This window comes from Theobroma umbraticum, unplaced genomic scaffold (genome assembly GCF_002168275.2).
Source record: "Theobroma umbraticum cultivar Fairchild unplaced genomic scaffold, ASM216827v3 scaffold_147.0, whole genome shotgun sequence".
Lineage (NCBI taxonomy): Eukaryota > Viridiplantae > Streptophyta > Magnoliopsida > Malvales > Malvaceae > Theobroma > Theobroma umbraticum.
Genome location: NW_018397259.1, coordinates 5,724,298 through 5,741,433, shown reverse-complemented (window position 1 = coordinate 5,741,433; position 17,136 = coordinate 5,724,298). Strand labels below are relative to the sequence as shown.

At 31.0% G+C, this 17,136-nt stretch overlaps 1 protein-coding gene and 1 pseudogene across 1 annotated transcript; both read right to left on the bottom strand.

The window, feature by feature from the left end:
- Positions 1-1,248: 1,248 nt before the first annotated feature.
- On the bottom strand, positions 1,249-3,150 carry LOC110415497 (benzyl alcohol O-benzoyltransferase-like). Its single transcript, XM_021427169.2, has 2 exons — positions 2,712-3,150; positions 1,249-2,373 (listed from the first exon to the last, which is right to left on the bottom strand). The coding sequence occupies exons 1-2, from the start codon at positions 3,048-3,050 to the stop codon at positions 1,453-1,455; spliced, it is 1,260 nt and encodes a 419-aa protein (XP_021282844.2). The 5' UTR covers positions 3,051-3,150; the 3' UTR covers positions 1,249-1,452.
- A 5,464-nt stretch (positions 3,151-8,614) lies between these two features.
- On the bottom strand, positions 8,615-11,519 carry LOC110414877 (benzyl alcohol O-benzoyltransferase pseudogene; annotated as a pseudogene).
- Between the last annotated feature and the right edge of the window lie 5,617 nt (positions 11,520-17,136).

Here is a 17,136-nt window from a genome sequence, read left to right as displayed (position 1 = left end):
GGGGTTGAAAGAGAGATTGATATGCGGATGATCAATCACGTTGATGAAAGTTTTTAACGGGTGACTTCTATCTTTGGTCTTAGCTTCTGTTTCTTTCTTTCTTGGGTTGTTTGAGGCGTGTCACCTTTGGATCTGTTTCCATTTTCTTGGTGTTCTGGTGAGATTTTTTGTGATCCTATTTTGAGTTGGGTGGATTTTTGCGCTTGCCTTTTCATTTCTCCTGCTGAGTCATTTTTGCTGAATTCATCTGGTTTGATGTGGAGTGGTGGTAGTCTTTTGAGTCTTCTTTGGCTCTTTTGACTGGCGTGGTTGGTGCTCTGATTTGTGCTAATGTGCTTCTTGAGGATGGAAAGGGGTGGGAATCCAATTTATGGCTGGTTCATGTTTTTTTTCTTTTATTTTCCTGAACTTTCTATGAATTGCTCTTTTTTGTCAGAAGTCTGTCTACCCTTGACTAAGGACTTTATGCCACATGTTTGGATATTTTGGTTTATGAATATACATTTATCGCCTTTCAAAAAAAGAAAAAAAAACACTGATTGAGTATTGCCTGTACTACCATTTTTAGGGATAGAGGGTGCTCTGCATTCTCATTCTCACCCTTTAAAGCATGTGCATAGGACAACCTACCACTCTGTAGTGAGTTCTGCTCCTTGGTACTTCTTTCAATTTCTCTTTTTCCGTGTTCAATGACATGTCTTGACTCCACTCTCTAATCTACACTTTGTTTCTTCCAATATGAATCCTTACCATTGAATCTTACAATGTTGACACCCAGCCTATGATTTTAATAAACAAGCTCCTTTCAGTCCAGACATTGCTCTTCTAGCATCAGAGAGAAGCGATCCTATAGAACAAAACCAAATTTTCTCCCACTCTTGCTTCTTCTTTCACAATACATCTAGAACCTTGCCGAACAGTTGAAAAATTCTCCTCAGCCATCTCTAATGAACTTTAAAAGGAATACTATTGACAAAAACAGAAGTTGTCTTCGAAATTCGTGCCATCATCACACAATATTTCTCTTAGTCTCATAGAATTTGTGTATTTATTTATAAAATGAAGTTTATATTTATGATTGTTAATTGTAGTCGGAAAATATTATTACCATATTTTTGACCACTCTCAATTGACGCCAATATAGATTAATGATTAACTCGTGCGCATCAAATTAACAGCAAGAAGTTATAAGTTTGATATTATAACAAATCATTAGAACATGAGGAGTATCCATTGTAGCACAAAATGAAGAAGTTTGTTGCTTTAATATGGTTCTGAGAACATAAAAATATAACCATTAAACAAACATACGCACGACATAGGTTTAGAGTGGAACCGTGGGGCTGGAGGGAGTCTGGCCCAAAAATGGGTGGTTCAAAGATAGAAGCTTGAAATGAGAGAAATAAGCTTTAGCCTGGCCAATGAAATTGGTTGAGCTTAATGGCATTACTTTTACATGGTAGATTTAATGAAAGTGGAATTACTTCGACTACCAGCTGGATCATCTTTCAACATTCTATTCAACTCTCTAACAAATCTTTCCATAGCCGAAGCCGGTAAGTAAATTGGCACCACAAGTCCATCTTCCCCTTTCTTATTCCTGTGAGGTATTTGAAAGCTTGCCACCACTCCTTTGGCAGGTCCACCGTACATGGCCTTACCCCATCCGAAATCAACATCGTAAAGCTTGACATGTCTTGTATCTGAAACTAGGTAGACTCGAACCAAGCTAAAGGGTGGCCGACCATTCGTCGCCAAAAAATCCGCCACCGATTTCACATACTCTTCAGTCACACTTTCCTTGGTTTGTTTCACAAGCTCTATTGCGTATCCTAGTGGGTTTTGGCATAATTGTCCAGCAGTTGTTACAGCTACAGGATACACGATCGCATTCCCGTAATATCCCTTTGGCAATGGAGGATTAAACTTGGAGCGTACATTGACAATGCAAAGCAAGCGAACTTGTTCATCAGGGTCGAATTGTAAGGCAAGTGTCCGGCAACGCCATAAGCAAGCAGTTAAGACTTCAAATGTGGAACAATGGTGAAGATGCAAAGGAACAAATCTACGGATGGCGGATATGTCAGAGGGATTGAAGAAAAATGAGTGATGAACCATGTTTTCCGATGGGGTGAAGTTTGTACATGATTTTATATCATCTACTTTGTCGTATTCATGGTGCGTGCATGTGACTTGTGGAGGGGTTCGACAACTTAGGAGATGCCTTTCCCACACAGGTAGGATTGAAGGAGAGATTGCGCCTTGTGCCATCTCAGCCATAGCGGAAATGAATTGGAATAGGCCAGCACCATCACTCATAGTGTGGTTGACTCGAAGGGCAAAGACGATACCACCGCATTTCATCCTTGTAACCTTGCATAAGAAATATTGAATTAATGTTATTTTGATGTAAGTGTATTATTTTATATTTTCTTTTAATAAAAATAAATACCTATTAATTATTAGAAATAATTACGACTTCAGCTTTGAAAAATTATTAGTTTCCCCGAAAGAGGTAACGCCTAAATTTCCTAATTTTTGACTGAATAACACTATCCCAAAAATTTCCTAATTGTAGAGTAGAGAACAGGAATTTTTTTAATAAAAAAATAGAAAACAACTTTAAAACTAGGAAAATGACCCCAAACTCTTCATGGTTCAATTTTTCTTAAAATCTTGATCATAGCTTGGAGTAACAAACAAATTAATACCTGGATCAACAACAATGGGCAATTTAGCATCCGGCCGGAGCCGGGAACATCGTGTAGGAGCTGATCCAAGCAAGGAAATGGTGGCTGAAGGGCTTCACCAAATTGCTCAAGTTTAACATCTGCATGGGCCTCAATGAACAACACGCCATCGCCAGTACAATCCACCATAAGCTTACCGTTAGGCCCTTCCCTTAGCCTACCAGCAAATGGATAGTAAAACACAAGAGTTTTTCCCAGTGCCTCCCGAATAACCTTAAGCAGGATCCTTCCCTTGCATGGAAGGATTGTACTGATAAAATTGGATAATCGGGATCTGGGTCCGAAGACTCTCTTGGTCATCGATGTCCGATATGGCCGGCTTCACGAGCTCTGGTTCACACCTACGGACAGTGAAGACTAGGGCAGTGGGTTGAGGCACCATGGCAGAAGTGGTTGACATCAAAATCTGCGGTGGGATGGTTGCAGCTATAATCTTCTTCTACAATTGCTTTCTGTGGTCCGTATGAGGTCAAGCATATCTACACTTGCTGGATGTGTAGTACTGGGAAATCAATCAATTAATGCTTGATGCTTTGTCGCATGGATTTTGGTATTATCAGGAAGGGCCAATGATGTAGGGTGCTCAAAAAATTCTTATTAATGTATTAATTAAAATAATCTATATAAGTAGCTAAACAGTACTGTCATGTTAATGCACTAGGAAAATTATCTTAGTGGGAAGTTTTTAATTAATAAGTGAAGTTAAATGATTAATTGGTATTCAAGGTATGTTTATGAAAATTAATTAATAATCATTTAATCTTGTTTGTGAAAATTAAAAGAATTTTATTTTGACATATAAGATAATAATAATTAATGGAAGTGAATTATCATTTTATATGGTATTTTACATTTTTTTTACATATAAATAGTAAAACTTTCAAATTTTGTAATTAGATGTTTTAAGACTTTTGTGTTTTATAAAAGCATACAATCCTTAAATCCGATACAACCCCTCAAACTCCAATCATTAAGTTGTATTTTTGAAAATTATATCATGAAAAGAAATATATAAATTTTATTAATTTTATAAAATTTTTAACAATTTTATCATATTTAATTTCAATTACATAAAAAATCTAGACTTTGAGGCTTGGGACTGCTAAAGAAAATTAGGCAACGCTATAAAGGTTGTACAAAACATTTAATTTCGTCCACCCTTTATAGATTTGGCTATTTGGGTCCCATCCTTTAGTGGAAAATATTAATGATATATTAATATGTTATAATATGATATGAGCTCATAAAATAAATCATGTATGGTATTATAATACATTGTTGATGTTCCACTTTTACCGACGTTTTATATATAAATATAGGAACAGAAATCCTTTGCTCGTACCTCATTTGACGCCTCTTTTATAATTTTACATCATATATTTTTTAAAATTTTTATATTAAAATTTAAAATTTTGAAATTTAGGATCTTCGATTGGTAGTATAAAATTGAACATGTGACATAAAATTATTGACGAAAACACTAAGTGACAAAAGATTTATGCTCCGAATGCAATGGGAGTTCCTCTTTTTTAAAACAAGAAAACAAATTAAAAAATAAAGAGGATTAAAATTCTATCTACACCTTTGGTGGTTTTAATTTTTTTCACATGACATCTTGTTATTTTTTCTCAATTATATCTTTTGAATATTGTCTCTCTCAATTAGTATTTTCGGATATAATTTTATACTCAATAATTATAAAAATACCTTTAATTGTAAATAAATTGATTAACTTTAAATTAATATTATTTTGATAATTTTACTGTGTCAACAGTATAACCCTATGCGAGAACATCAATAATTCATAGAGCACTAACGATAAAAGCTACATAGTCACATAATGCTAATTGAAAAGAAAAAACCGTAAAATACCATATGGAACAAAATTAAAACCACAAACACATGTCAAATATAAAATCACTATCAGTCCAATTTCAATAATATTTTCCTTTAATTAAGTTTATTTTTTCTTTCCTCTTTTTGTGCTTGCTTCCTATTTGATTTTATTACAATAGTGATAACCCTCCCCCAATGACCCACTTGCCTTTAATCAAATAGTCTTACTATAATTAGTATAAATCAGATGTTCACACACTTTGAAAACGACCCGGCACCTTGTTTCAGTGCTTTGGTTGCTCCATGACTTTCCCCATCTTCGAGTTGTCCATCTTTAATTTTGCCTTTCTCCCTTTTTTTCTTCTTTCTTTAATGGAACTTCTTGAGTAGGACCATTCTTTTCGTTCTATTTAATTAATAGATTAAAATAGCAAATAAAGAATGAATGTATCCTTATGTTCATATCTACGTACCTACCTAGCTACACATATATTATACGTTAATTGGTTTTTATGTCATACATGTATATTATTGTAATCAATGTCACGGTTGAACTCCATTGGTCTAAATGTTTAGATACCAAATATTGTTATTGTGTGGTTATATGAAAATTATATGAAATGATAAATTTCAACCTTATTTCAAGTGAAAATAAATATGTTATTCATAAAATTATCATTTCTAGGAAATTTCTAGCATTAGAATATTAGAAGTTTAAGAAACTGTTTGAAGACGTATGCATGGTAAGAAAAATTGTTGATATGTGCAGAGACGGAACTAGCTAATTTTTATTGAGGGACAAAAATAAAAATCAAAAGTAAAAAATTTTAAAAATTAATATGCTAAATTTAACCAACAATTAAAAATTAATAATAGAAAATAATTTTATATAATATGAAAATAAAGAAAAGAAAGACTTATAATAATCTTTTAGGAAAGTTGTGCTCGATCATGTTTTTTGTATTCAAATTCATCAATTTTTGATTATATACTAGAAAACATCGATTTCTTTAAGATTGAATCTTAAACATTTTGATTCACATTGCTTTTATTCATGAGTTGAGGCTTGGTGGTCCAAGTGTAGGCAAATTATTTAGACAATTTGCATCTTTTCTTTTAAAGAATTTAATAATTGTTTTCAACTTAACCATACTTTAATTAAATTTGAAAAAAAAATTAATGCAGTTTATATTTAATATTCTTATTTTATTTCTATTGAAACTTATAATACTAAATATAAAACTATAATGTGTAAAATATAAATAGTTAAATATGATATACCAAATTAGTAATTTTCTCTTATATAATCAAAATTGTTTAAAGACTATATATTTGAAATAATTTTTTTCAATTAAATATAAAACATAAAATATATAAAAAAATATATACTTAGCTTGTATTTATTGCTATCACTGCTTATGGCTTAAGCAGGTTCCCTGCCTTAATGGGTAGTTTTTGTAAATCTTATTGCTAATTATATCTTTCTTCACCTTTCAAAAAAAATGTTACTTTCTTTTTACATAATCATAATTAATAAAAAATATACATTGATGAAATTTTTAGTAACAATATAATACTATAACTTATTTTTGAGAATTACATAATAATTTATTAATTTTTAAAAATTAAAACCATAGAAAATAAAATCTATATAACAGAAAAAAGAATAACATGGTAAGTAGAAGATAAATATCACATGACATAACAACAAAGGAAAAAAAAGAATATGGTCGATGATTGGTAAAAATTTAGAAAATAAAATCTATAAAAACTTAGAATACATGAACATATAGAATAAAAATAAAAAATAAACAAATATATATATAAATAATAATATAAATTTAAAGAAAAAACAAAAAAAATAAAATTGAATGAATTATGTGGGATTATTTTGTTATTTTTTATTTATATTAATTATTAAACAAAAAATTATTTTGAAAGAATCATTAAGAGAATATATAAAATTTTTTAAAAATTTTATATAATATGAAAAATATTTTAAAAATTTTAGAGACCCATCGCCCAGGGAGGCTCCACTCCTGAATATGTGCAAAGTTGAAATGATTTTAATTCTAGAAACCATACTAGGCAACCATGGCCTGACGTTGATATAGAATGGTTCTGGAGTCATTCTGTAGGTAGGTTAGGCTCATTGATGACTACTTGGGATAAGGGCCTATTTGGTTACAGTGATCATAAGGGAGAGTTTTATCCTTGTTCAAGGGGAATGGCTTGTTTAATACGGAAGTTGGTCTTGGTGCCATGGGAACTTAAACTATAAGGAAAGATGGCTAACAAATATAAAAATTTAGATAACGTTCGATATAAAAAAAGTGAAAATATGTTTCTTGTAATATGTTTGATTAAATTATAGTATAGTATTATTTTATAATAAATTATTGTAATTAAAATAACAATATAATTATATTAGAGTTAATGGATGTAATAGAATTACAATTCAAAATTAATTCAATCATATTGCATTACATTTTGTAATATTTTTAAAGATATTTTTACTTTTCAATTTAAAATTAAACATTGAATATTAGCTTTTAAAATAATTAAAATAAAATATATAATATAAAAAATTATATTAAGAAATAAAAATAAAATATATGACATTAAAAATATATTTAAAAGATGAAATTATATAAAAAATTAATAATAAAAAATATAGATATATTAAACTTATATTTTAATATACATGAGTAATTCTGAAAGTTGACATTACATTTTTTGCATTTTAATCATTACTTTACTTATATATATCAAGTATTACACTGTTATCTTCCATGCAATCTCACACATTACCTACAATTACATTGCATATGTAATCTCACACGTTATTTGCAATCACATTACATTGTAAAATATAAATGGCCTCTTAAATTAGAGAAAACCAAACACTATCCTCTTTTTTCTTCAATTCTTTGTAGTGAGAACTACCAAGATTTAAGCAATAGGGTTCAACCTTCAAGAAACATTTTCTTTTTCATGTTTTCTTAATTAAATACCACTTGAACACCATAACTAATGTTTAATTTTGGTTTAAACGTAACTAATTAATTTTTACTAATTTATTGATTAAATGAACAAGTAATTAAATAATTTTTTATTTAGTTGTCATAATTCTTATGAAATTTGAATTATTATATGGCATTAATTTCTTTTATTAAAATTTTATTTCTGAAAGAGGAAATATTTGAATAGAAGAATAAACATGTGGAGCCAAATATGTCAAGGCAATTTGTAATTTGTAAAAAATAATATAGATTTATTTTTTAATCATACTTTTGTACTTTAAAAAATGAATGAAAGAAAATTTTCAAATGTTTAGATATACAGTTTGTGGAGGAGTCTATATAAACGCAACGTGTAAAAATCAAATCAGATATCTAAACCCTAACCAAATTAAAATAGTCCTTCCAACTTGATTATTTTAAATCAAATTCATGGCATTTCATTTGTTCACAAATGTCAATAATAACTACCTTGGGTTTAAATTGAAGTATATAATTTAATAATAAATATATGAATCACTTGTTCAAAAGTTAATTTTGAATCTTTCTTTCATTCAAAATTTTACTTATAAAAAAGAACAAATTTTGCATATAAGTCAAACCATATTGGAGCTCATTGTTAATTATTATACCATCATTTACTTTTCTTGGAAATTTTAAAAATACAAATTTATATGTTTGATAATGTATCAAAAATTTTCTAAATTATAATATTTTTCATAAAATATATGACAAAAACAGAAAAAGAAAAATATAGAAAGAAACATTAACTAAGCATAGCAATGTGGGTGGTTTTTTACTTGCCTCGAACCAACTTGACTTTTTGATACCTCACTCATACCCCCCTATCCTATTATTTTTAATTCAAATTGGAAAAATATAATATCTATAACTAGCATTTGATTTGAAATGTATTTTAATGATTTTATTTTGATATAAATTTATTTTTTAATTTAATATAATTTGTCAAATTGATGCGAGTAAGATTTATGATTGCGAAAAGAATATTTATATCTTTGACAAATTTGATTTGATAAAATCAGAATTACTCTTACCTTCACCTGTGCTCTCATCCTTCAACATGCTATCCAACTCCTTAACAAATCTTTCCATAAGTGTTGCTGGCAAGCAAATTGGCATTATAATCCCATCTTCCCCTTTCTTGTTTGTGAATGGTAAAAGATGGTTTCCATCCATAATCTTGGCTTGTCCACCGTACGCCGCCTTGCCCCAACCAAAATCAACATCTTCGAACTTGGCACGTGTCACGTCTGACACTAGGAAAGATCGGGTCAGGGAAAGGGCAGGTCGGCCTCTAGACACAAGAAAATCTGCTGTCGATTTCATGTATTCTTCTGTTACCTTTGCCTTGGTCTGTTTCACTAGCTCTATCGCATACCATAATGGATTTTGGCACAGTTTTCCCACAGTTGTTAAGGTTGCTGGGTAGGCAATTGCATTGCCATAGTATCCTAAGGGTAATGGAGGATTAAACTTGGAACGTGCATTTACGACGCAAATAATGCGAACGTCTTCGTTCGGGTCAAGTTGCAAGGCTATGGTATGACATCGCCATAAGCATGCGGCTATGATGTCAAAAGTTGAACATCGGCAGTGCGGGGGAACCAATCTGCGTAGCGCTGAGACTTGTTTGGGTCCGAAGAAAAAAGAGCGATGAACCATGTTGTCCAATTGAGTGATTTTGTTGGCATTGGTATGGATCACTTGTTCAAACTCATGGTGCGTACATGTAATTCGAGGTGGGTTTCGAGCATTTAGGAGATGTCTTTCCCAAACGGGTGAGATTGTGGGAGCAAGTGCACCTCGTGCCATCTCGCCCATTGCCGACATGAATTGCACCAAGCCAATAGCATCACTCATGCTGTGGTTGTGGCGTAGGGCAAAGATGAAACCCCCACATTTCAATCGTGTTACCTGTGTTAAATTTCAAAAAAAAAAAAACCAGTAATGATTACTTTTGTTGCTAATTATTAAATATTTTCTTCCTTTTTTTTTGGTATTTCGAAGATAACTTTTGTTGCTAGTTACTAAATATTTTTCTTCCCATTTTTTGGTATTTCAAGGATAACTTTTGTTGCTAGCTATCAAAGAAAATTTTGGCTTATATTTTAGAAAAAGAAGTCCAAGGAAATAGAGATGTTTGAAACACAAACCTCAATTCTTTTATCACAAATACTTTTGCGTTGTAATTATTTTTTATTATTGTAAAAGTTTTATTTTGTCCAAACCAGATCATGATACCATAAAAGGCTTCTTGCTACAAAAATAAAAGACTTGTAATGGCAAACTGGTTGTGGAGGTTAATAAATTTGTCTTTTAAAAAATATATATAAAGAACTCAATAAGCAGATAATGATATAGAAAAAGATAAACTTAATTGTAAGTAAACAAGATAACCTTTTTTTTTAAAGAGGAAATGATTTTATTAACTTCAAACCCGGGATGCCATGTGAAGTCTCTTTTGCCTAACTGATCAAAGACTGTTGTGGCATTAAAACTCTACAAAAGATTCCAAATCCCATATCAGATAATGGTTTCACCCAAAGTCAAAATCAAATCAAAACGCGAATTAAAGAGTTTTTCAATTTCAAACAAAACAAAGAAGTTCCAAGATAGAAGAAACAAAGCTTCGACAAAAATCATCAAAAGCCAAACAACAATATAAGTATCTGTTTGGTTTAGCTTTTTGTTAGTTTAAAAGTTATTATGAAACTCCTATGAAAAATATTAGCTTTTAAAATTAAGCTAAATCTATTTGGTAAATTTACTTTTATAAGTTTTTTTTTTATAAACAAGTTGTTTGACAAAATAATTTATATAAGTTCTAATTTTGATTAAAATTACCATAAAAGGTATTTAATAAATAATTTCTATTAATCAAAAATTCTTTTGTTCATAATGAAAAAAAAGTTAATTTTAGTTTTTTATTTATAAAAAGTATAAAAAGTATTTTTATATAACATAAAATTTATAATTAATAATAAATCATACAAAAATAAAAACAAATAATGTTGAAATTATTTTTAATGGATGAGGACATTTTTGAAACAAAAATAAAAACTTTCCTGAAAAAAAGGCATATTTTTTAAAAAGAGGAGAGAAAGCTCCTCCATAGACCTTTTTCTAAAGCTTTTTTTTTAAAATTTTATTTTTTAAAAAAAAAAGCTGCTTATTTTTTTAAGAATTTTTTTTTAATTTTTATTTAACCTGACTTTTATTTTTAAGAGATAAATAAACTGAAAAAAAATCAAGCTAAACAAGCACTAAGTACAACTTTGTCGCTGTCAATTGATCAAAGAAAAAGATGATATGGTAGGATGTGTTGTTTGAGAATAAGTTTGGCAGGTCAACGATATGTTTTTAAGGATTAGTTTATGATGGAGCTTATCTTCTAGAACAAAAGAATGAGAGTTAAAGGTTGAGAGGTTGGAGTTTTCGGAAATACCTGAATTAAAAGCAATGGACAATTTAGCACTCCACCGTAACCTTGAACATCATAGAGAAGCTCCTCCATGCATGGAAATGGTGGTTGAAGCTCCTCACCAAACTGCTCGAGTGTAACATCGGCATCGCCCTCACTAAACAACACGCCTTCGCTGGTACAGTCCACGGTCAGCTTGCGATTAGGCCCTTCTCTTAACCTACCAGCATATGGATAATAAAACACTAGAGTTTTTGCAAGTGCATCTCTGATAACCCTAGCAGGGTCCCTCCCTTGCATGGAAGGGCTATATCGATAAAATTGGATTACAGGACATTCAAATCGATGACCTTCTCGATCATCAATGTCCGACAATGGCTTATGCTCAACAGGGGTGGGCTTAGCCGGGACCACTAGCTCTGGTTCACACCTACGAACCTTGAATGCCAAGGAAGTCGATCTCTGTGCCATGGGAGCTGAAACTATAAGGAAAAATGGCTAAGAACTATAGAAAACTAAGTTAAGAGAAGACCAGACGGGAAGTATTCTTCTTCCTCTTCTTTCTTCAATTACTTATAGTGGGAACTACCTAGAATTAAACAATAGGGTTCAACCTTAAAGAAGCATTTTTTTTTCCATTTTCTTACCAATTAAATACCACTTGAACACAATAACTAATGTTTAATCTTGGTTGAAACGTAACTAATTAATATTTACTACTTAACTGATTAAATGAACAAGTAAATAATTTTTTAGTTCATTGTCATAATTTTTATGAAATTTGAATTGTTATATAGCATTAATTTCTTTTCTTAAGATTTTATTTTTGAACAGAGGAAAGATTTGTATTTGTAAAAAATAATTTAGATTTATTTATTAATTATTATTTTTGTAGTTACAAAAATAATGAACGAAAGAAAGTTTCAAGACATTTAGATATATAGTTTGTCGAGGAGTTTATGGTATATGCAGCGTGTAAAGGGCAAATCACACGCTTAACCTTAACCAAATTAAATAAGCCATACAACCTAATTATTTTAAAATCAAATGAATGACATTTAAATTGAAGGATTTTGTTTAGTAATAAATATATGTACCACTTGTTCAAAAGTCAGATTTTGAATGTTTCAATTTGTTTCAAAATTTTACATATTAAAAGGAACGAATTAACTTTTCAGAACAAATTGTGTGGTTAAGATGAAATCTAATGCTTCATTTAATACTTCATCTAGAAAGCGATCTTCATATGTAACTAATAATTTAATATCAAATAAAATAAAAAATCAAGTCATCTAAAATCTTAATTATGATTCAATTTGTTATTCTTCCTATTAACCAAGGAATAGGTGCTGGATAACATGCATTATATTTATTGTAATAAAATCACCTTATTGAGAGAAGAACGATTGTGTCTTATAATTTAAATAACTAGTAGTAAACGTTAACATTTATCCATACATCTAACTTCATTGCGTTTTTTGCCAAAACTTTCTTCTGGGAGGAAGATTTTAAATGAGCTTTCCTTCTCAATTAATTGGAACTTTCAATTTTTTCGACCATAACTTAAATAACCTAAACTTCAGCTGTCAGTCATAGAGTCCTGTCTCGCGAAAAGCAATATATATGATGATTGAGAAAGCTCCTACTTAAATTACTTTACATCTAATTTCCAATTCTAAGAATAGAATTAAATATACAAGCTTAGAAACTAGACAGGAGTGAAAACTCTCAGGAATCATTTATGCATCTGGTTCAAAGTCTAATTTTATTTTTATTCATTAATGGAAATTCGGTACACATTAACTGCGTGACTATGAGACAAGAAAGGGTATTACTTGCGTGGGGGTGTAGATCAAATATCTAAGGAATGGTCACTTGTTGAAAATTTCATGGGGGAACAACTTCAACATTGGAATGCCTCAGGCATCCGAGAAAATCAAATGCCAAAACATAGCTGTAAATCATGCTTGTGGGTCCATACCCCATCAGAATAGACCCCGTCATTGGAATTCCGATGACTTCACATAATGCAGTTGCTCTAGAAATGTTGCATGTCCAGCTGCAGCAGCAAAAATTCAAAGTTAATTAAATGGAGTAGATGATGAGATGAGTGCAAGTTGCTGGAGTTGACCATAAGCAGTTAATCTTGATTTAAATAAAGACGGAAAGTCAGAAGGAGGAAAATGAAATTAATGAAGAGATGACTCTTAGGTCCTCATTGAAGGTATGGGGTATAGGAGCTGAGTGGTGAAGTGAATGATAATGGGTGAAAAAGGTGGCTTTCATGGAAAAACCTATGCGCCCGGTATTATGCGGGCTTCGAAAGTGTCACATGCAGTAACAGTAAGGCGATAAGTCCTTTTGAGTTCCAGAGAGGAAGGCCACCCAAGGATGGGAAGATCAAGCAGGCAATGGAAGCATTTTTTTTCCCATTTTCTTAATTAAATACCACTTGAACACAATAACTAATGTTTAATCTTGGTTGAAATGTAACTAATTAATTTTTACTACTTAATTGATTAAATGAACAAGTAAATAATTTTTATTTCGTTGTCATAATTTTTATGAAATTTGAATTGTTATATAGCATTAATTTCTTTTATTAAGATTTTATTTTTGAGGGAGCAAAGATTTGAATAGAAGAATATGCATATGAAGCTAAATATGTGTAAGGGGTTCTTTTGGTAAGGAGAGAGGACATGTTGCAATGAGTGAATCGGAATATATTAGAGACGGTAAAGAGAAAAACTAGAACAGTTCTTGAAGCATAAGTACTTTGGTGGTAGGTGATGAGAGATAAGAAAAAGCGAAGAAAAATGACAAATTATGACAGATGGAAAGGGTTGAGTAGAAAGAATGTTTGGAGAAGTATTTGAGAGAGCTTTTCAAAATAATATCTGCTAGGTTTTTTATGATTTCTCCTTGCCTCTTAACCTCTAAGATTTTCATATTTATACAAAATAGGAGCACTTTCATAAGAGTAGTTAGGAGATCACGTTTAATTATTCGAGAATATGTTTATCATGGATAAGTAGTTAAAGAAGGTTTATGGGATGTTAAAAGAATGATCATGTAACTGGATAATAGACGTAAGTTTTGAGTAATAGAGTAGTGACATTTGATATTGCACGTGTGTTCTTAAAAAGCAAAAAAGAAAAAATAGGTAAAATATATGTACTTTAAAAAAAGGTTAAGAGAAATTTTCTTAATATCTTGATATGTGAATTACCAAGCCAAGCTTTTTAAACATCCCAAATGTGAAGGTACTCATAAGCCCTGCTACTTGTTGAGTTATTTTCATTTTCCCGTACAAATAGGTGTCCATGCTTATTTCTAGGTAGAGCCTATGAAAATGGATTTGGCCCATTGGATCAGTCATTTTTTATTGAAAATGATGGGTTAGGCTTGGAAATTTAGGCTCATATTGAATTGGGCTAATGGGCTAACCTATATGATCAATGGGCTAAGGCGGGCCAGCCTTGTGGGCAAAAGAAAAAAAATTAATAATTTAGTTATTTTATATAGTTAACTATATAAAATTAATAATTTAGTTACCAATAGTATTGCTTATTTTATATATTTCTATGTCTTTAATCTTTACTTGTCAAATTAATAATTTAAGTTTAGATTAAAACTCAGTATCTTTGGTATTGATCAACATCATAAAAGGTTAAGAGCTCTTTTACACTAGAGTTAACAAATGGCGTACTATTCTTGGACAAGATATGGCTGGGTATTCCAAATCTACATATGATGCTCTCTTCAATGAAGTTGGCCATGGTCTGTTCAGTTGTCTTTTTAAGGGAACATCCTCTATTCATTTAGTGAAGCACTTTATTGCTGCAAGTATCTATGTAGGTCTTCTAGAAAGGAGACTGATAGGCCCAATCAAATCAAATGTTCAAGTGTGGAAAGGCCAAGTGTGATATGCTATGTAGTACTACAATTGGAGCATGTATAGCATTTCCATGAACTTGATATTCATGGCATTTCCTTAAACAATTCATTGCATCTCTTTCCATGTAGACAATAGTATCCAAATCCAATAGTTTTGATAAAGTTTTCTCCTCCCTTCATGCTCTCCTCTATTCCAGTGAACTTTTTCCATTAAGGGATTTATATAGTAGAGAAACGCACTTCAGTGGATGTCCTGCAAATGATGCTCGGAACAATTCATTTTCTTTAAGGAAGAAACGTTGAAGCTCTTTCTTTCAATTGTCTTGCATCTTGAGAATTTGTTGGAAGAACTCCATTTTAAAAAGGTCAATGTAAGGTTTACGTCAATTGCTCGCACTTCCTACAAAATGACATTCATGCATATCTGGAGGTTCTGAACACTTGGACAAGACTGTTGAAACTTAAATGTGTCTTTAAACATACTCGGCCAAAAATACCATGCTCTTTAAAGTAACTAGTGCAACTTCTGATTGAGTTGAGTGGCGTAACAGCTACCTTAGCAAGATAAGGTAGTTTCAGACAAACTCTAAGAAGTTGAGACCTTCGTTTTTCTTCTGATTGAGCAACTTCTCCAGCTCTTTCTTTATGATAAAACTCTAAAATTATGAATTGATTGGCAAAATTTATATGTTTGATAATCTATTAAAAAGTTTCTAATTATAATATTTTATAAAAAAATTGAAAAAAAAGAAAAAATATATAAAAAATTAATTATGGATAACAATGTAGGTGGGTCCCAGTGATGCTACTAGCTTTTTGTTTCTTGGCTGAACAATAAACCACCTTATGGTCTCTTTGAAAATATGGCACATGCTTTCTTCTGTACCTTATGGTTTATTGGCTTTGTGAAAATGAAACCCTCTTCCAAGGTAAACATCTTGATGTGGATCAGCTGCAAGACATTATCCTTGTTTGGTTAGCCCATTGGTGCAAAGGAAAATGGCCACTTAACCACATTCCAGCTTCTCACTTCCTTTTTGAACCTAGTAGAATTTGCATCAATATTAGGAAATGCAAAAGATAAGCCATTCTCAAATGGATGAACGACCACCAAGTTCTTACAAACTGAATGTTGATGGTTCTGCCCTTGGGAAACCAAGGCCTGCAAGTATTGGGGTACCATTAGAGATTATGAAGGTTTCATTAAAGGGGTTTTCTTATACTTCCATTGGCATCGATGACTCCAATTATGCTGAGTTTCTTGTTATCAAAGAGGGCCTCTCCTTCTTCTTTTTTTTCACATTGGGCCTCTAATACTCTTCATGTTGAAAGTGACTCAAAAAATGCCATCACTTGGGCATCAACCGCAACTTTGTTTCGTGGTGCATGAAGCTTTTATCCAACTATAGTGAAGCGTTCAAAACAAGCTTTAAGGATCTTACCTTCACTCACATTAACAAAGAGGCAAACACTTTGGCTAACGGGCTTGCAAAAGCTGGGACTATTAAGTTCAATCGTTTTTCAACTTTATTTTAATCCTGGTTCGGAAATGTAGATGTTTAGTCTCTATTCTATTCATCTTATTAGTTCACTTTGTTGAGTTTGTGAATTTCTGGGTTTATGTTGAAATTTTTTTCTTTATGTTGTTATGGCTTTCCTGTAAGTCAATCTTTTAAACTATCATCGATAGTTTCTTTGTATTGCTTAATTGACTTATTTATGATCACTTGCCATTCAAAAAAAAAAAAACAATGTAGTGATTGTTTTCCTTGAACTAATATGACTTTTTGATACCACACTCATATCCGACTAACTTATTATCTTTAATTTTCATACTCGATTTTAATTCAAAAAATATAATACCTATAACTAGCATCCATTTTAAAATGTATTTCAATGATTTTTTAAAAATAAATTTATTTTTAATTTAATATAATTAATTGAATTTGTAATTATTTTACTATTGAATTGAACTCAAGTTAAATCCTATCGAATCAAAATAAATCAATTATAGACACTTATTTCATTATTTAATAGTTTTGAAACTTGCAAATGGGTCAACCATCCCAAATGAAACACCTTAAAAGTTGGATGGTACCAAAATTAAATTGGTTTTAAATATATTTATTTCAGTATTTAATCTTTCAAAAAAAATTTTACAAGTGGTGGGAATTGAATCTTAACTTTTTTG

Coding starts and splice junctions, on each gene's coding strand:
- LOC110415497 (XM_021427169.2), bottom strand. CDS start 3,050: ATGACCAAGAGAGTCTTCGGACCCAGATCCCGATTATCCAATTTTATC. Junction 2,374..2,711: donor GCCCATTGTTGTTGATCCAG/GTATTAATTTGT, acceptor TTCTTATGCAAG/GTTACAAGGATGAAATGCGG.